This window comes from Netta rufina (assembly GCF_964035555.1).
Source record: "Netta rufina genome assembly, chromosome: 1".
In the NCBI taxonomy this organism is placed as follows: Eukaryota; Metazoa; Chordata; class Aves; order Anseriformes; family Anatidae; genus Netta; species Netta rufina.
The window spans coordinates 62,284,832-62,306,633 of NC_140123.1; the positions used below are offsets into that span (position 1 = coordinate 62,284,832).

At 36.0% G+C, this 21,802-nt stretch overlaps 1 protein-coding gene across 1 annotated transcript in view; it reads right to left on the reverse strand.

Annotated features, from left to right (window-relative positions):
* Positions 1-21,802, reverse strand: part of MYO16 (myosin XVI) — a 283,087-nt gene that overhangs the window by 122,260 nt on the left and 139,025 nt on the right. The window contains exons 16-19 of the mRNA XM_084292547.1: positions 5,646-5,757; positions 1,749-1,866; positions 918-989; positions 171-312 (exon numbers count right to left, since the gene is read on the reverse strand). Of these exons, the coding sequence (XP_084148673.1) occupies positions 171-312; positions 918-989; positions 1,749-1,866; positions 5,646-5,757 (444 nt within the window). The remainder of the gene's footprint in view (positions 1-170; positions 313-917; positions 990-1,748; positions 1,867-5,645; positions 5,758-21,802) is intronic.

Consider the following 21,802-nt stretch of genomic DNA (forward strand, 5'->3'; position numbering starts at 1 on the left):
AATTGAGGAAGCAACTTGAAACATTCCAGGAATGACCAGTGAGCATTAAGGATTCAAGTGTCAGTTTCATGCTATCATAAAATGCATTAAATGATGGCACCATGTTTCTATTATGAATTTGAATTTGAACAGATAATGACACAGATATTAGTTTGTAATGGTAATCATACCTGCCAGTCTCATCTTGATTTTGGAGGTAGCAGTTGATTGTGTTAACTAGAAAGCTAAATAAACGACCATATAGAGATTTTGCCAAGAGATCCCGGTAAAATTCTGCAATCTCTATAGTGTGTCTCCGTACTATTGTGTCTCCTAAAAGAGAAATCAGAAAATAGAAATAAAACAATATGTAAAGCTCGCTTTAAGTAATTTTAGTTACAGTAAGTCCTTCCATCCATTTTACTTCTCCTTTGCCACAGCTATACAAGGTACTAGTTTCTTTCTGAAGCCTCCAGTGAAAGATGAAAGACTATTAACACTCACAAGATCTTCAGTTTGGAAACATGAAGTTCTTTTCAATAGAAAAGGGTATGCTTATCACACACAACTAGCATTTTACTGAAGAGAACTTCTTCAAAACTAGTGTTTTTAGGGACACTCCTGTTGACTCTAGTTCTTAGTATTAACAACTAATCTGTCATCTTGACATACTTGTAAGATTAATAAAGCTAGGAGTCCACAGTGTCAGACTGTAAAGCTCCTTTGCTCCATGTTACAAAGACAGTTCTAATTCAGTGGTCTGATCTGACATATTGCATGGTGGATAATCCTACATATTCCTCAGAGAGAGGAATTTATTTTTCATGAGACCATGAAAAATAAAGAACAAAAATTATCTGCTTTTAAAATTCTCAAATCAGAAGGATCAAAATGACATTAGGTCTTATCTATGAGAATGTAAGCTTGGAAAAGATTACCTTTAAAATACTGAACATCAGTTGTTAAGGCTGAAGCAAGCTCATCTGGTGAAACCTGCAGCATCCCTGCCACTGAAACAAAAAGAGAATTTAAAGAAAGAATTTAAAGAATTTGTGCTGAACTGCGTATTTCATTTTTATAATAGATTTTCTTATGTAGATGTTATTTTTTGAACAGTGAAAGAACCCACACATTAAAGAAAAGAGCGCTGTCACAGGAGTAATCAGAATTAATGAACATATAAAAATGGATTACTATAATCAGCACTTTGTGAAGTTGGAGTGTATCTGGATATTACATTACAGCTCTCTTTCCTCTTTAAAGATTACTCAGGACTTTCCACAGTGCTTGGCAGACTTTCTCTCCTATTACAGTTAAGGTATGCTATTTATTGACAATCTGTATCCATAAGCCACTTTGAGGAGATTTATTAGTGACCAACAGGGCAAACTTCAAAGCATGAAAGCATGAGACCTTCTTAAGACACAGATTTTGAAAGGAATTTGATTCAATGCAAATTGTTCAGCTGTTGACGAGCAGCACAAGAGTGTTTTAAAAGAGGGCTGCACAAAGTGCACTGTACAACTTCTTTTGGCAAACAACACCATTAAATCTGACATTGAATTGGATAATTCGCAATCCTAGCATTTTATTTAGTCTCATAAAAATCTGGAGTTTATAAAACATCCAAGTTGATTGGGTGCTTGTCTTCCCACAGCTCCAGAAGCTGGCTGTCTCCCTGGAGCTGGGTTTCCATCTGTCGGTGGCTTGGCACAACCTTCCCGATGCAGGGCCAAGCAGGCAGTGCCGGCAGGTCGTGTCCCACTGACCTTGCTCCAGCAGCTGCAGGTCCGACACGAGGGCTGTCTCGGCATCTGTCAGAGCCGTAAAACGAATGTCTCCAAGATGCAGAATTGCTGAGAGAATCACAAACAGGTTCTCCACCTCCTGCATGTGTTTCATGCACAATTAAAGACAAAGAAGAGATCTGTTGGGCACACTGGTGAAAGGCAATGCTCTATTGAAATGCACATTCTAGTAGTTTATATCCTTGCCACTTGCTAAATTAAAAAGTATTCATGAGATAACTATTAACAGTAACTTTTGGATTTACAAATCAAACTGGAATCCATATAGGACTTAAAACAATATTACCTTTTTAACTTTTGTTTTAATATAAATCACATTAACTACTGAGTTTAGAAACATTTTTACAGTGTGTGTAATAACACTGAGATATCTTTACTGGATGAATTATTTCTGCAAAAAATAAACATATCTTCTCCACAGAGAATTTCCGTTAAGACAAATTCTCTATCTGGGAATAGCAAGGTCTGTTTTTTCCTCAGCCAACTGCATTCACAAGCAAAGCATCTAGCTTTAAATTACAGTAGGTTCTTGGTTTCTAGCACAGCTTTTCCTACCAGGATTGCAGAAAGAAAAGATTGGAAGGAAACAAAAGCAACCCCCTTGCTCACACACTTACCCCCCACGACTGCATGCTATCTTCAGATGTCTCTAATGTTCTGAAATAGAACATTATGTTTAAGGGCTATTTTTTCCTGGCCTCATTATTACCACACCAAGAAGAAAGCAAATGTTTTTGTTTCTTTGCTTCTTTTAATGTTTTTAAATTCAAGCAAGTAATTAAAAAATAAAATAAAATAAAAAGATCTAAGACACGGAAAATGAGTGTTCTTCAATGTTTTTTAAAGTCGGTTATATAACAATGGTGTTCCTTTAAAATTATAAAACAGGAAATCTGATATCCACCATATCATTGCATGGCATTATGTATAGCAAATTTACTTGAAATATTTTTTTTTAAATATTATATTTAGAGCCTGATTCTACTGAAACAGTAGAACTGACAGCAAGTCCCACTTACTGGAATTTGCAGGGTAAGATTAAAAAATACACTGCAAATGAAATATTTTGACAATACATTCCCTTTACTCTCTGGTGTCTGCAATTAATTCTGAACACGTTAAAACTAAGCTTGGAGAACTTTTCATTTGTTTTCAGAAGCTACAGGTTAAAAAAAATATATTATTTTTTTTAAATGCATAAGTATTTCTGTGAAACAGACTACAGGGTGTTTGATAGTTTGATTCCTGAAATTATACTTTAAGACAAGAACTTCAATCTCATACCATGTGAGATAGACGTACATAGGGCAACAGGATATTTTTCTGTTTCACAATCACAAAGTTGGAGATTAAAAAGGATATCAAAACAAGATATAAAAACAACCCAATACGTTGTTGCCTCTTTTTACAGGCAAACTTTGAATAAGATAGCTCTTACCACAGATGAGTTGCCACACTAATCTGGCATTCACACTAGGGTGATACACCCTGCTTCTTGCTCTTAGGCAAGATCGAATGCCATATTAGTAAAGCATAGTTCTTGCTTGTTAGCTTATTCAGAACTGGTTTGGGGATGACTGTACTGCACTGACTTGCAGGAGGGGGAAAATAGCTGTTTATTTTGGTGGTTTTGGTAAGGCATCAGGTTTAGTTCAGGTTCCAGAGTCTCAAACACATTTGCATTGTGTTCTAAGATGCATGTTTCCTCAACTTTAAGACAAGTTTTTTATAGACATTAAGGTACTTTGTAGGATTCCATTAAAGACTGTTTAAGAATATTTATGCTGTTCTTCAAAAAGATAATCTATTATTGAATGTGACTAGACAGTAAAGGAATAATACACACAAACCTCTCCATGTATCTCAGAAGTAATGGGTAGTAATTTCAGGAGACATGTTTTACCTACATTATCTCTTTCTAATATCCAGCACAGGAAATCATCCTGCAGTACTCTGGTACTCCACAGATATCTAGTTCACTAAATGATTATTCTGATGCTACTTGGATATAGAGGAGTCTTGAAGCTTGTTTATGCTTCTGAGATGCAACATACCTTCCTTTCAAGAACTCTAGAGGGTAGTGAGGCACTGGCACAGATTGCCCAGAGAAGCTGTGGATGCCCCATCCCTGGGGGTCTTCAAGGCCAGGTTAGATGGGGCTTGGAGCAACCTGGTCTGGTGGGAGATGTCCCTGCCCATGGCAGGGGGGTTGGGACTTGGTGATCTTTAAGGTCACTTCCAACCCAAGCCATTCTATGATTCTATGAACTCAAAGTGAAGTGAAGTGATGGATCCCAAATACTCCATTTTTCTTGTACAGTTTTCTCAGACTGTTTCTGCAGGCTTCCAAATGTGATTTATTCTGCATTCTACTGTTTAATTATGAGCCAAAGCCTTTCATCAATGGAACAGGAAGATTAATCAAAGTACTAGAGATGAGCTATCATCTGTGAACGCTGAACTAAATGCTGGGTTATTGGAAAAGCATGGAACTTCTGCTACTCAATACTACAGGTGCAGAGCTTGAGACGTAGAAGTAAAGAATAATTCTGTTAAATATGGACATATGCGTTCCACTTCATACATAGCCACATGAATATTCATGAAAAGAAAAAGAAAAAGAAAAAGAAAAGAAAAGAAAAGAAAAGAAAAGAAAAGAAAAGAAAAGAAAAGAAAAGAAAAGAAAAGAAAAGAAAAGAAAAGAAAAGAAAAGAAAAGAAAAGAAAAGAAAAGAAAAGAAAAGAAAAGAAAAGAAAAGAAAAAAACCACCACCATTGTTTCTTTATATTAAAAGGTGGCAGAGGTTACCAAAGAACATTTGTTACTACCTTAACTAGAGAATACAAATAACTATACGATGCATAATCACTGCAGAAGTTACTCTACCTCACACCTCAATAACAACTTCAGCACAGGGTCACAATTTTTTTGCTGACGATCCTTTTTTATTACAAGCTTTGCCCATCTGTCATCTCTTATGATAATCTAGCATACTGTCACATAAACTTTTCCCCAGTTTTTTTCTTATGGTGCTAAGTATCATGTAGGGGTGAAGAAAAGATTTTACTTTTTTCTGAAATTACTGTTGCTTACATATTTGTTTTGTAGAAGTGTCCCAGCTATAGTGTGCTAGATAGCATATATATATATATATATATATAATATGCAGAGTCTGTTAAATATTCTAGTATCTTGAAGGGAATTACACAGTTTATATAAGCTCTTATACTCAGCCCTCCATTTCTTCTGATTCCTCTCACACCTCTGTCCTCCAGAACCTTTTCTTGATGGATTTTCCAAATTATCTTCTTCATTAACATTTTAGGATTGATGACAGACATCAGACCTATCTTCTTGTTGCTTTCTGGGGGTTAAGTCAACTCTTTCCTGCTCTAATTTTATTTGATAAATATATATTTATTTCTTTTCAGGTGTTGCTAGCAAAGGCATTTGGAATGTGTGTTTCACAAAATTAAAAGGGACAGGAAGATAATCAGGAAGGGGAAAAATTCCTGTGGGTTTTATGAGGTTTCTGTCATATGGGATTTGATTGTTTCTTTTTATCTATGCAATTTAATTGTTCAGAGCATTATACCTTGAAGCTGTTTTGTGAATCTTTAAGAATGAAAAAGATTTACATTGTTGGTGCTGTGTCTAATTAAAAGTGATTACAGTAATTTCCCTGGAGTGAACTAGTACTGTAAATTGTTTCAAGGTCCTTACCGACAGAAAAAAAATGGAAGACAGAAAGATGCTTCTTTCCCCCACAAAAGGTTATCAGTGACAGTTCCTTACAACCTGCTTTCAACTAAGTAACACTGATTTTAGCTGTAAATAACATAAATTTGTGTAACTTACCAGGCTATTGAATCCTATAGCACCTAGAGCTTGTCTTAACCCAGCTAATTTCTCCCTGTTTTGAGGGTTGGCTGTTAACGTCGTCTCTTCTAGCACATTCTGGTTTAGATACCTGCATAGAAGAAAACTGGCATATTTAGTATTTCAATGATGGTGCAAAATCAAGTTGTTGAGGTTAAAAGACAACTTTTCTCCTCTAATCAGAGATTTATCACATATTTCTCAAACTTCAGAGGAAACAGTACATGTGACAGAATGCTCCTCACTTCTTTCCTTAATTTCTTGCTTAATTTCACATTCCTTGAATGCCGATATTAAATCACAGACTACACTTGTGAAACTTCCATGTATATAGACAAAATGCAATGAGTAAATGGACAAAAATTCACATTTCTTAGCCAAGTGAGATTGCTTCACTTTTGTGTTCAGATTTTTTCCCTTTTTTATCTCAGAAAGAAAGTCTTAAAAAAGAAATCATTGTGCCTCCCCCAGCTCTCAACTTTAGCCCTATTTGTAAACTAAAACTTCAGATTTAATTTATACTGCTGAGATTTTTGCCATTCTTGCACTACCAGAGATTCCCCTTCAGAAAAAAAAAAATAAAAAAAAAATTTGAGGAGACTCTTGATAACTCTGGCTTATTCAAACTGCCCTCCTGATGGCTAGGGTAGGGATCAGCTGTTATCTGCCTGATCGCATGATGATCATTCACTCCCCTAGCAGCTGAATGGGGTGACAGGTATACTTAGCCTCTCTTAGAATAAAGTAGTACCTGAGTACATAGAGTAGTAAGTGTACAACCCTTATGCTGCACACTGTGAAGCAAAAATTATTTCTAAATCCTTCCCAAAAATAACGATTTGAAGAGACAAACAGGAACATCTAGTGCAGCAGCTAACTCATGGAGAGGAGGGAGGAAACAGATGGATGGATGGAGGGACAAACAAACAATTTAAACAAAACAGAATTTAAACAAAAAAAGAATAATCAAATAGTATAGTACAAAAGACTAGGGAAAAGAACAGCAATCTAACCTTTACAACAATCCATTGACCCTCTTGTAATATATCTATGGACCAGATTTTTAAAAGTATTCTAGTAACTTCATATAGTCAAAATCACCAAGAATGCACTGACTGAATAAAAGATCTGATTTTTAATTATGTCATGCTGACATGAAAAAGTCATAAAAATGGAAAAAAAAAAAAAAAAAAGTTTTATTTTATCTTCACTTGATCTCTCACATAAAGATTGGAAAGTACGGTTTTAATTTCTGACAATTCATGTTCACAATCCTATTCTAATTGAACTGTGAAGGACACCGCTCCAAAATAAAAATGTTATCATTGCGAGTTTGGCAAAGTTCTTGTAAAGGTGGTGGCTCTTATAAAGGTCATCTTTTTTGTGATGTAGCTTTTAGAAACAGGTGAAGGAATGATTTAATATTTACACTTTTCTAGCCAATAGTGAGGTTTACAAGATATACAGGATGAAAGGTACTGTGCATTTTTAGTAGATTAATACTGGATTTACCAGCGTGGAGTTAGTTTGGATTGATATTGTTATAAGTTACCTCAGCAGGTGGTCAGAGAAAGAATGATGGGAAAAACGTGTGCCTGGGTACATAAGCAGTTTTTGCACCCACAGGAGAACTCAGCTAGCAGATATTTCAAGTACAAACAAGCCTCACATCACAGTGGCTAAAGCCTGTGAATTAACACAACCTTTAAGAACATGGTGCTGTGATCATCACTGCCCTAGCCCTGTACCGTTTCCTTGACTCTACTAAAAACATGACATTTTTTCCAAAAATGGTAAATACAGATTGCACATCCGTCAAACTAGTGGGAGCAGATGATAGAGAGTGCGTGCCACATTTATGTTGTTGGTTTTTTGTTATTTGTTTGTTTGTTTTCTCACATTGTCTGTATGTTTCAAAGGAGGCTAGAATACACCTGACACTGAACCTGGCACAGAACACACTGGCATAAAGGTTAATCCAGCAGAAGATTTTCCACAGTTCTGAACTGCTGTGTGAGCTTATACCAGCTGAGTGCTGTGCATCATCTGTCTGTGTCATTTTCGATCCGTAATTAAGAGATTTACAGCAGCATCTATTCTGCTGTCAAAACATCCTAACGTTGAATGGCTGGAGGAGTTGGAAGCTTATGGCCATTCTTTCAAAAAAGGCTCCTCACTGGTGTTCTCTCTGAAGAACCCTTTGTCTCTTTCTGTGTACTGAGCAGGAAATACATTTCCCTGTCCTTGTCAAGAGAATATTGTATACCTTTCTTATTTAAGCAACCCCATGTAATTAGCTCAGTTTAGCTTAGCTAAAGTGCTGGTGGATATCATTGCAGCAAAAAAGTGTGTGAACACTACCAAATCATCGCAACACAGGCGGCAGCATAGCAAAAGTGACCCAGAATGTTCACTCCCTTGGAGGAACAAGCTGAGTTGTGATACGAACCAACATGTGGCAGTTTTTGCCTTCAGCATGAACGTTTCTTGCTGATACAACAGGGGGGCAAACTGGGTACCCGCCAAACCAGACGCCTGTGGCTCCAACAACCCGGCAATAAACTGCAGCATCTGCCAGGACATGCCTGTTGGAAGACAATCTGACTTTCCCAGCATAAATCTCCCGAAGCTTTAATCAGCAGATGTGCTGGTGCACTCAGAAAGGGACGTGGTTGGACTTTTTGTAAGGTGCACTTGAATTTAGAAACAATTTCTCCAGTCTAAAAACAATTAAGTCCTTTCACAGCATGTCATGAGGCCCACTAGTTTTCCAAACTATTTAAGGACTAATAAAAGATGAACATTGCTTTAAAGATATGGACATTGAATTGTCATATGCTTATAGTATAAAGTATATGCTTACTAAGTGTGGATTAATTGTGTAGAGTACTTAGAAATGTTCACAGATATCATACAACTCCCCAGAAATTCATAAAATGTACAGCGTAGCAGAGCTACACCTCTTCTCACCTTCAAGCCCCAAAGGAAAGGAAAAACAATTTTAAAGGCTTGAGACAACTTTAGTACTACTAATAGTACTACCATCTATTGATATGTAAAAACGAGAGTTCAAAAACAATTTTAAATTGTTACCTCTCCTCCAAAACAAGGAAAGGGAAAAGAGATGTCTCATGGTGTTAAGTCCTAATACTAATGAAATAGTCTTTCACTGCAGACACATCATTATTCCATAAATTGTAAATATTTTCTTAAATCTGTATAGCTTTTCTCTCATTTATAGAGAATTTTTGTCTTTTGACATTCAAGTGGTCTGGATAGAATTGCATTGTTACTGATGAACAGGGATTAAATTTCCATTGTGAACCTACCATGTAACTTTGGGTTATTACTTTTACTTACGTATTTGTTATTGTAAGTTATGGTGCTATAGCCATCATATTAATGAAATTTTATGCTGTTACTAGATTGTGTGCAATGTTCCTGTAAGTTTCCAGCCAGGTAGTCTGTGATCAGATGCAAACCAGAGCTGGTGAATCCTAAATTCTTTGTTACTGAAAAATTGAGGAACAGAGGTGCTACTGCTATACAAGCCAGAGGTGACGTTCCATAATGCCCAGCGCATGTAGGCTGCACACGTTGTGGTCTTACTGATTGTTGTTTTTTTTTTTATTAGCCTTGATATAAAACTGCTTATCTCTGAGTGTGAATTCATTCTGCAAATGCACATTCACATCTTTACAGTAGCCTTAGAAAAAGTTTCTCAGATTTTGGCTGAAGCTGAGCCTTGTAGTGGAAGGTAGCTGCTCAGGCAAGTGATGTTTATATCTCTGGTAGAAGTAATGAACTAACCTGCCTATGCAGTTCTAATAATTAACTCCTTTCCACTGACTGTCTACCATCTGTTTAAATGCTACCATGTCAACATTTGCACTGGACTAGTACTCTTGACAGACAGCTTATCAGCAGGCAAAAAAGTTTTATGCACATGTGATCAGCAACTGTTTATTTCAAATCAGAAGAAAGTCACTGATCCACGAAATGGGGTTATTTTAAGAAGATAAACTAATCAATAATTGTAGAGAACAGTCACTATGAATAAAACAATGCTGCAAAAGACATAATTACTCAAAAAGAATAAAGGAGGCTATCTACACAGATTTTCTTTCTGATTTTTCTTCTAACAGTTCTAATTTACAGCATTGTAACATTCTCATCCATTCCAGCCTCCCAAAGGAGGAAAAAAAAAAAAAGACTGTTTAGAAGAAAAAAAAAAAAATCAATGACAGCATTTTTTCTGTATACATATTATCATAGTTTATAATTTCTCAACCACCATTGGACTGAGATAGATCAAATTTTCAGGTAGGGGTGCCAAAGAATGTTAAGTGCTTAGTGTGACATTAAACTCTTTTTGTATTAACTGCCCCCAAAAGTTAACAATTATTGTTTACCTTATCATTCTCATTAGAATTGTTACAAGCCATCATCAATGGTACTAATTTCGCACATTTATACTTCTCTGCCAAAAACTCAGCAAAGCGATATTTGATTTGGATTAAACTTAAATTGATTTATTTTCTTTTGAACTGCAACCCAATAGCATTTAGTATCAAATGTATCAAATGAAGTAATCTGCCTCATTCAACACAAACAAAACAAGTCATTTCATTTCCTTACATAAAAAGCAAAGGCAATCAAAAGTAGGACTCACAAAATTTTTACAAAAGGTGAAAGTGTATTTTTATTCTCAGTCTTTCCTATCAGAATGTTATGCTTTTATAAAATCTGTGAAGAGATTAAAATAAAATAAAATAAAATAAAATAAAATAAAATAAAATAAAATAAAATAAAATAAAATAAAATAAAATAAAATAAAATAAAATAAAATAAAATAAAATTTGCTAATTAGAGAATTTATTTCAGAAGAGGCTACTCATTTTTTTGGTTACTGTCACAACCAGTAGGAAAGTCAGCACAATCCACAGGAAAGATAAGGAACTTGCTTCCCCACTCAGTGTGTCAGGCAGTCCATTTCAAAGTGAGTTCAAAGCATTTAGAGCATGTGGAGATACTGAACCTTCATGTCTCAAATCCCAGGTAAGTTCTGCAACTTTCTGCTTTCCTTGTGGTGAGCCAGAATAGCTTAGCACAGTCAAGAACACCACAGCCTTTCAAAAATAAGCTTTTCTTGACTTTTGTAAATTTAGTCAAAGCAAAGGCAGAAAACAACCATGGATTGGCCATGGATTTACTGTCCAATGTTGAAAAGCTGGTCACATTTTAATCAGAATTTGATGCATCTATCAGCTATAGTCATTGTATCTACAGACCACGGTTATCATGGTCTCTCAAGGGAAGTCTGAACTGTTTGATGTACATCACATGTCACACAGGGAATTTTTCTGATCTCCAGAAAAAAAAAGGTTGACGACTGATATTTTGCCCTGACCAACTGTTTAGACAACTACCGTCATAAAGCACTTCAGGCAGTATTGTTTATTCTTGTTAGCTGAGAAGAAAAAACTTAGTCCCCATGACTGATCACAAAGTCAAATGTTATCACAGGGACCCTATGGTAGTAAACCTTCCTGAGGTTTGTTACAAACTTTGATATTTCGCTAATAGAACAAGTAACGCATTAGCAAAACACTATCCCGACACCTAACCACTCTGCATTTGTAGAATCCAACACTGGAAATATTTTTCTCTAAGAACACATACTTATGTCATGTGTATAAATATACATTAATGCTGTTTATCATACAAAAATATACAGTTTTTTATAGTGGTTCAACTCATATCTGACAGTGAAGCTGTCTGAAAGAGATTAGCAGGCAGCCTCTGCTTGATCAGAAATTCCCTTTTGTCAGGACAGTTAAAGTTGGGTTACAATTAGGGGAGAAGAGGAAGCCTGTTTTGCCAGATGGACATTTCTTTTCAGAAGGCTTTTCTGAAGTAAATACATTCTGTCATGAATAATTAAGAGAATTCTTGGCGGGGTTATATCATTAAGTGGTTCTAAATCACTATAAAATTTTTGGTTAAAGCACTATGATGAAAGAAAAGGATTTTTTTTTTTTTAGGTTAACATCCAGCTGCTTGCTACTTGATTCCTTTCCTGACAGAGGCTGAGTACTGTCTCATTTGAATTTTGTCATAGAGCTTGAAGGCTTGATACAAGGGAAACATAACACAAAGATTAGTTGTTAGTCTTGAAACTTTACGGTATTTGAATTTAAGTCAGTTGCTGACTGTAAGTCAGCCCAATAAATGTTTGTGGTAATTAAGGATTTCACATATCACAGTTAAAGTCTTCAGTAGAAAAGCTCAGGGACCTCCTGAAGCCCCTGACAAGATCAGTTATCTTATGAAACATATTGAACTGATTTCTCACTTATGTATTTTTGAACCTGACGGAAACAGTCCTTTTCACCCCAAAAGAGCGAGAGACCAAGAACAGGTAGAGTCTTGAACAGTTGGAGACATTATCTTGACCTTTGAACAGCTTCTCAAACACAAAAATCAAACTACCTGGGCTCTTACAGTTTTCTTATCACAACTAAAATATCTGATGACAAATCAGTTTTATTTAGAAATTTACATAGTTTAAAAACCAATGATGGTGTTCTAAACTCAGGACAATCTGAAGTGTCAGAACCCTACCCAAGTATGTATTTGTGTACTGCAATACCCCTGCTTAGGTCAGCAACTCTTTCCACTAGTTTATCTGTTAACCCCAGAAAATGTCTGATATAACACTGCCTCAAAAAGTAGTTGTTAAAATAGCACAGCCTTATTATTTTATGAAAAGGAAAATGTCTTCTCACCTTGGAAATAAATATTTGTACAATTTCTAAATAGTCCTTTCTAAAGCGAGATAATAAAGTTTAAGAAAAACTAATATTCACAGTTTACCAACAGAAAAAAAAAAAAATATATATATATATATATATATCCAGACATTTTCATCACTTTCTTTGGACTGAAACTGACAGAAGACCACTTCTGGATTTTTTTTTAATCTTCGAAATAGCTGGGGGTGGGGAGGTAGAGTGGTGGCAGAGGACGAAATTCTGGAATTTAGAAATACAATCCCATTTGAGCTGTGTCAGTAATTGTCAAGATTTGTGCTGTGACTTGCAACAAGATCTCCATGCTAATTCTACTAAGTTTGATTTTGTATCTAGATTATAAAAGGCTTGTATCTTCTGCACAGAATTGTTTATTCGTAATTCTAGCAGGATGACTAAAAATAATATTTTCTCACATAAAAACAGTAAGGGAAGATAAGATTTTAATTTTGGAAAATTTTACTGGGCTTCCAGGTAAACGTGTATACTAAATGAGCTCAATCTAACTTTATTTAGATATTAGTATTTACATTGTATGAACCGGGAAAAAGATAGGGCTGAAACAGTCACCATGGAAACTTTTCTTATTCCAAACATCACGCTGAGGCTGAAGAGGCAAGTTTCAAGATTTGGGAATAATAAAATCATCTTCCTGGTAAGAACCAGGAACATGAATGAGAACACAGCTAAACTGTCCTGGCATTAGTGTACGAATCAGTAAGTCTTCTCTTCCTTTTGTGTAGCCGTTGCAATAGATTTTCAAAGAACCTGTCTGTTTGCACAGCAGATCCTGTCTAGATACAAAGAGTTGGATCCGATCTCTGGAGGCCCCTTTCAAACCAAGGGTAAAGGAAAACAATATTTTTCTCTGTTTATGTTCCTTTAGCTGGTGAAAAAAAAAAAAAAAAAAGAGAGAGAGAGAGAATGAAAGAATAAAGGCCTGAGAAGAGTGGAATGTCATAATCTGCTCTTTTGTGAGATATCAGGGTATCTGGTTCCTGTGAGCAATTACGACATTTGTACTGTGCTTTCTTCTTCCAAACCATTTGACTATGTGTCAGTTCTCTGCTACTGGTATTTCTCTACTTTTCTTAGCTAACCCCAGAGAAAAAGAATAGTATCAACTCTTATCCTAGCACAACTGACCACACTCTGCAGTATATTTACTTTGGTAAAAGGAGTCCAGGATCAGTGTGTAAATAATTTTCACCTGCAAGCAGCTAAGAATAAATATTTAACATAAACAAATAGTTAACTAAATACAGGACTCTGTATCAATACTTACTTGTGCAATACAGGCCACTGCAGATGATGCCATGAATCAGAAATGAATCCTGGATTTTGTCTAAAAATTCCTCATTTCTTTCATAAAAATGACTTACAAATAAAACTAATGTTTACTTAATAATTCAAAATAGCTATTAAAACTGTGATTCTGTTACTTTGTATTTACTTATTTATACAAGTCAGCTCATCTCCACTTTCCTGTTCAATGTGATACTGTAACCATGTGGAAACCTGTCATGCAGCAGTTCTCCAAACCCTTTTGTGCTGTCCAGTTAAAGAAATGCAGAACACAAAAATGAAGTAAGACTGTTTCAATTTATCATCCTCATCCTCGATATGATTTCCTGCATACCTCTACCACCACACAGAGCTATCCAAATTCTTTGTAATTGTGCTGACAGGCAGCAAAAAGAATTGGCTTGCCACTTGCTTTGCATGATCTGGTTGACAAGTCTCAGCTTTATAGGTATCTCGTAGGCAGGCAACACTTTACAGGCAACACTGTGTTTATATCCTGGAGGAGAACACATCACTTAGACCAAATGGATTCAAATATGCCTATTTGAAGTATTCATATGCTTCTGGTGTTGTAAAGGCTTTTATTACAGTTTGACCTTAATTAAAATGTGTCATTTAAAAATGCACAAGTATCCTTTCTGTGTTAGCTTCTATAAAATATTGCATCAGTTGTTCTAAAAGCACAGATGATACACATCATGAAATCACATTTAGTGTTTACAGGCCACTGGAATAACAAGAAGGAAGCAAAGGTTTTTTTTTTCTTGCCAGTTTTACATGTACTATGAAGTAGGAAAATTTATCGCACTACTGCTTATAGTCCCAATTCAATGAAACATTTATGTGTAACTAGTTTCAAACCTGTGCTTCATCCCACTGATTCTACTTGAATAGTAGCATAATAAATGTTAATATGAAGTAGAATCAGAAGTTATAGCTTGGCACCCTACTTTGCACTCTGATTCATTATAAAGGGGGGAAAAAACAGATGAAGTGTTTAAGATACAGAGCAGGTGATAAGTGCTGGAGTACTGGAGACCTAGTCCTCAAGCTGCCCTAAGCATTACCTATATAATTTTCAGGCATATCCGCACGCCATAGATTTATTTCTACACAGTGTAATGCAGTATCACAGAAGTATTCCTGAACTATACCTATATGAACTAGGTGTAGTAGAGGAAAGCACAGTAAGTGAGACTAACTATCTCAAAGGGACTACTGGCCCTATAGTAACTATAGCACATTTTGCTCAGCATCATTTGAGGTGTCTCTGCTACACTCCAAAATGAGCCACAAAGACTTATCTTTTAACTTTACCTATCTTTAGATAATATGCCTAAACCAAAGCCAGTGTTAATTGGACTTTTCTTATTACAAAGTCTTAAATCTTCATTAATTGATGCTTTGTCGCTAGAAAATTCTCAAGAGGGTCAACGTCATAGGAGGGTAAAACAGTATTTCATAATCAGGTTCCAGCTCTAACACAATCAATATGCATGTTGTGGGTGTCATTTAATGTGACATTGTATTAAGAAGCATGGATTAACAAACTAAATCCCTTCCTTCCCCTTATTAGTGCTGCCCAATGAACCATGTACCTGCACAATCATGTGAAAAGCGTGTGGTTTTTGCCTGTGCAGTCTGCATCCCTCCTTCCCATCCAGCTCAGGGTAGCAACGCTGATTAAGCACAGTGATCATCACCAAAAATTCAACATTGCCAGCTCAGTTAATTTTTACTTTAACCTAAGCAGAAATTGCAGTTGCTCACATGTATTTTAGTTCCAGATGAAATGTTACCCGTTATACTATCAGCTTTCTAAAAACTAGGTCAGTTTACTGTCCTCACTTTAAACATTTGTGAAGTCTTTCTCTGAAATGCACCATATTTTCCTACAAAGTTCGCTGTCCCCTGCTGCATCCCAAGTTTTAATTTAGGTATAACTAAACACTGAACTTAAGGACTGTTTTACCAGACTGAGAGTGAAGGAGTTCATAGCTTTACATATGTTTTCAGATATATTTTTTTTTCAAAAGTGCTGGGACAAAGAGTATTGAGTGTATAAACATTAGCTTTCAAAAATAAATGCCAATAAACTGGCCTACATTTTCAAAGTCGCAGAATAAGAAATTACAACCAACATTTTTACTTCTTTAGATCTGTCATGTGAATGAGAGAGGACAATGTACACTGTTTAGTGAGGAATAGCTGCCTTGCACTTAGCACTGTTTGATATGTAAACAGAGATGAGATAAAGACAAAACAAAACAGTTGACATCAATGAAGTAAACGACATTTACAGAACATGATAATGAATAGCTTCTAGTTGTGGTGTGCGTTGGTAGTTTGTTGTTGTTGTTGTTTTTTGTTTGTTTGTTTGTTTTTTAAGGGAAAAGGGGCATATTTTTATTGCCTTTTTTCTTCTGTCTTCAGCTTTTAAACCAATTCCAAGATGAGCAAATTTTACATCATTTGAAATTTGTTGTGCAGTAGCACTGAGCTGTAATTACTGCTATATAAGTGTACAGATTTCTGTTCATGGCTGGTGCAATAAGGCACCAAAAACTGCATTTTAAAAATAACTGTGTTGATGTCAGTAGGTAAAGTATCAGTACAACATTAATTAGTTAAACACTGCAGACAGCTTTGGTGATAGCCAGAACACAGCTCTTGTTTATATTTTTCTAAACTAAGAAAACCAAACGTTAAGATACATCTTTCATAAATTGGGCTCAGTATAGAAACCTTACTATAGTCTTATACTATTATTCAGTAAATATTTTTTCCCTGACATTTTCATAATAAAACCTCAAAACATTCTGCAAGAAGTGCCCCTGTACTATTAAGTATGTAGGTTTTTACAGACAGCAGATATCCTCAAATGGAAAGCAAAAAGATACAGCTTGGACTTTATTCTCAAAATGCCAAATGTCTTTAGGCTAAACTCAAGCACATTATCTTTTAATTGTATTGATATTCCTGTGGAGTAGACTTAAACCAGAAACTCCAGCCCATGTTCCTAAAATTGCTTGAAAGTGTAATTCCATGATAATTCCATTCAAAAAAATAAAATAAAATGAATGCCAACAGTAGTGAATCAAAATAGGATTTTTCAAAGCCACAATGAAATTTAAAGAAATAATAGAGAATACATTGCAGTGCCTGTTTCTCTTATTCATATCACTCAGTATTATAAGACAGAATCACTCAAGAGATCACAAATCTGTGAACTTTACCAGTACAATTTTGAAGTTGAATATACACTAAATAACAAGCGTGATGATGACGATGATAGTGGTGATGATGACAAAGATAAAAAAATAGCAAATATTGAGCAGTGATGAACACATAAAGTCAATCTGCATGCAAGTGCAAACTGGTCTAATCCATGTCCTGAAATGCTTCAGAAATTGTGTGTGAACTTTGTTCCTACAACCAAGAGTTATTTTGTACTCCTGTGTTCAGACTTACTTTGGCACTAGTTGCCAGGTAGTTTATGAGCCTCAAGGGATTTCTCCACCAGCATTTGCTACTTCTTTAATGCTGATTCATTAAATAAAGCTTACTGGGTTAAGAGCCACAGTATCAGATCTACAATTCAAAAAGTGCTTTTGGTATCTGCTTGTAACAAGCACCATTATCCAGTTAAAACATTGCTAATACACTTCAAACCAATTTCATATAACTGCTGACTGTAGTCCCTGGATCAGTGTCATATCATCTTGTTTACAATAAGCCCTCTTCTTCCTGTATATGCAGGCATGGCTGTGTGTATTCAAGTATGTATCCTAAACAAGTAATTCTGAACAGTAAGATCCCTAACTTGGACAGAAAAAGTGAAAGTCACTCAAGTCACCAGTTCCTTCTGAAATACTGAGATACATACGCTATTAACACAAGAACAAGACATTTTTAAGAGGCATTAATAGAGCATAATATAAATAATCAATAACAATTTCCCTCTCACGGGTTATGAAAGCCTCATACAACACATGAATATAAGTTGGTGAAGTACGTAACTTTACCCACTTATTTTACAAAGCAAGAATATTCATTTTTCTACTTTAAATGGAGTAAGTATGTATGAGTTTATATATGTTACCTATTTAGCAACCAGCAATCCACAGTCTTTAGTGAGGCTCCTACTTCTCCAAAAGCCATAAAATTACACGACCCTGAGCACAGGGCTCAGTTACGGTGAAGGCACAGCTGCTCTCCCCTGCTCAGCAGGGGCTGCCAGCCTTCCTGCCCTGGCACCCAAGTGCAGAACTGCCAAAGACGGGAACAGGGTGCGTGCAAGTATGTGCTCCTCTGCCACCTTCTCGGCCCTACCAGTGCAGTCACACTCGTGAATGAACTGCTTCTGACATTGAAACTCCCAGATTGTCTCCCATTGCCTCTTGTAAGACAGAAAGTGCTAGAGACCAATAAACCGTATGCTCAGTGAACCTAAAGCAAATTTTACAGGCAGCACATTGAGGACTTGATTGAAGGGCTGCACCTGGGCAGGTTCTTTATGCTACACTGAATTTACAATGTATAAAAGAAAATGACCATCCCAAATCCAAAAATTGCAGATTTACCTCCTTACTTCTGTGGCTCGTGCATCCAAATAGGACAAAGTCTCTCCTGCTGAGTCTTACTGCTAAAATCACACTGTGTTTTGCACTTTTTGCAATTTAGTGCTATAGAGAAGCTAGGCTTGTATCTAAATACACTTGAAAATGAAACAAAATGGGATAAAAATAAAGTAAAACAAAAATAAATTTTAAAAGAAACACAGAAGATGACAGCAGAACGAATTATGCCTTAGAGTAGCCCTTTGTTTTTTTCTAAGATATGCATGAAGCTAGAAAGGGAAGATATTGGCATGGATAAGAATTGCACGTTGGAAAAACAGGCTCCACAATAAACCATGGAACCACATATTTTGATAATATGTTCCTTGTTCTAGTTTAGACTTAACAATCAACCTAACACTGTAAGATACCTGAAGTTAAGTTCACCATAGGATGTATTTCATTGGATGGTGCTTCACTCCGTTCCTCTTAATTGTTCTGTGGCTGAGAAGGCCTGTTTAGCAGGGGACTTAGTCTTGGAAATACATCAAGTTTACCTAAAGGCAACTAAAATATAGTGGGAAAGTAATCACTGAGATGGAAATAGGGGAAAAGTACAATAACGTACAAATGCATCTCTTAACAGTGAATCTGATTTTTCCAGCTGCACCTGGAAACAAAGACAGGTGACTTACACAGAAGAAAACACAAATGCTCAGAATCATTAGGAAAAATTAGGGGAAAAAAAAAAAAAAAAGGTGAAATCTCTTAAACTAGCAGTTTTAACCCACCTGTATTTTAGACAGGAAAGTGATAGAAAATAAAGCCCAAGCTAACAGTGATTTCAATAGAAAAACATATCAAAGGAGGATTATACAGACATTTTCTGAGTTCTATTAATTACTGAAAGAATTTAATGACATAGGACAACCCCCAATTGTTTTCCAGTAATTATTTTACTGAATTAATAATTTTCCTGTTTAATGTTATCATTTTCATCATTCATTTTTTACTGTGAAAAGCCTCAGATTTTTTCCTTCAAGAAATTGGCACTGTAATCCTCATCTTGGGTAGTAACAAAACAGATCATGAAACTGGCGTCAGCATACCAGTGTCAAAATAAACACTGCAATTGCTTGTAAGTTTAATATTAAGCTGCAATACCAGCTCGGTAACCTGATTTTTACCCATTTAATGGCCTGGTAATGCTAAAATTTCATAAAGGTTAAAGTACAAATTAGAAGGTGCCAGTATCCATCATAAGCCAGAAATTTTGCTTTTCTGTAATGACTATTACAAATGCAGTTTGTTTCTCAAAAAGTATTTGTACATTGTTTCATTGCCTGTTTCCACCATCTTAGTCAGCAGAAATTTTCTACCAAGTTCTTTATTTTAGAGGACTTTCTCGATTTGCAACATTCTTTGCTCAAATCAGATTTGTTCTAACAATTTTCTCACCCATATTACCACTCTTCAAGAAATGCTGAAACTTTAGATCAGATGAGCAGAGGTCTTATCAGCACAGATGTGTCACAGACCAAAATGATGTGTCAGGAAGCACAGAGCCTCCATGTTTCTTCCCTGAAGCCCTCTGAACTATTCCCAGCTCTCCTTGGTGTGTCTCCTCGTCTGATCCTTAGTTCTGTTTGCTCAGATATTTAAAATGCAGCTCTCTCTTGTTAAGACAGACTAGCATATATGTGAAAATCATTAAGCATCCCTCCCAAACAGTACTATTTTATATCTGTTGAATGCCAATCAAAGGTGACTCAAAAATATTGACACTATACTTGAAACAATATTGTTTACCTTTGATATTAATCACTGAGCACATCAAGTTTCATATGATTTTTGTTGCACTGTAGTGAGCCACAGCAGCAGCACTTTGTACTGTGATTCAAAGAGATGTGTTGTAAATGAGAGAGAGAGAGAAGACCATCACCCAGAACAAAGTAGCTCCACAGACCGCCTGCGTGGTGGTAATGCAGTACAAGACATTCCTGGACTCTTCTGTCCAGCACTACACTGCATAAAATCATTTTAGAAGCCAGGACTGATGGAGCTGCCATTTTTAGGAGCTGTATAGAACCGAGATCCTAACAACCTCTGGTTGTTAGCACTCAATTAACATATTCTCAAGACTTAGCTACATCTAGGATGACAAAACTCAATTTGAGGATTTCAGCAGGAATCAAAAGGAACTGTGACTACCAGCAACCTGACACCACCGGGTTTAACGGTGTAGAGCTGATTTTGAGCTATGCTTAATGAAAAGAATAAGGAAAGACAACCAGGCTACACTTTGGGTCAACCCTTTCTGACCTTCCCAGAGGGAGAACGCTAACGGTAACAGTGAAGTTATTCCAGTGAAGTCAAAAAATTCAGGCTAGCTCAGGGAGCCCAGCATGTGCAGCCAGCTCAAACAACAGTGAGAGGTATCATCTCTCTCCGATCTAACATTAAGTTGAGATGAGCCACGTTCAATGACTGGGGCTGCCGTATGCCAATAACAATTTCTTAAATGACCCATTTCTGACTGGAAATTCATCTACAGTAATTGTATCAGGATGATTTTAAGAGTGACTTTTGAAATATAAATTGCAGAACTATATTATTGCTGTAGATTTATGCAATGTAATAGCTAAGTGGTTTCAGGAGCTGAATCCACTGAATCTCCCCCCACATAGGAGACGATTAGCATCCTAGTAAAGTGCAGAGACATATTTTGTACTTAAACTAAAAGCCAAATGAGCTGCTCTGCCATTTTTATAAGTGAGTAATCACATCTACTTTTAAACTAGGATTTCTACAGCAATTTCATCTTTTGGAGCTACATCCATTTTCACTCTGAAGTGAAATACTGGTGGGCTGCCTAAACAGTCAGCATTTAATTTCTTCAACAGGGGACCAAATTTAGCCTCAAGATATATATATAAATATATATATATATAAAACTTCCACAGATCTCTGGAGATTTTTCTTTTTTAACAAAAGGTTGAACACGGCCCAGAAACTTTAAGGTGTAAGGTATTCATCAACAGAATTCACAACAAGTTGGAAAGTCATCTGGTATATATTATATTAAATTTTGCTTTTTTCTTTCTCCATTTCAAGCAATTTATTCCAAACAATGTTTTATTGTGCATTTAGTTTTCTGCTAAAACTAAGACAGATGTATGTTCTGTCTTCAGTAGATTTACATGTACCCTATAGTTCTCAGTGCTCTTAATTACAAGTTTGTTTCTTTCTCTCGGATTGAACAGATTTCATTTTTTCCTGCCTCCCACTCTTTATCTTTCATGCCACAGACAGATTATTCTCCTCTTATTTTCTGCACATGTTTCCATATCATGCTAACCCCAACGGAGACAAGAAAGACAAAGCCTCTCTCAATCAAAGAAATAGCAAATGATCCCATGCCAAGTCAAATGAAGGAATGCAAGTTTGTAGATTATAACTA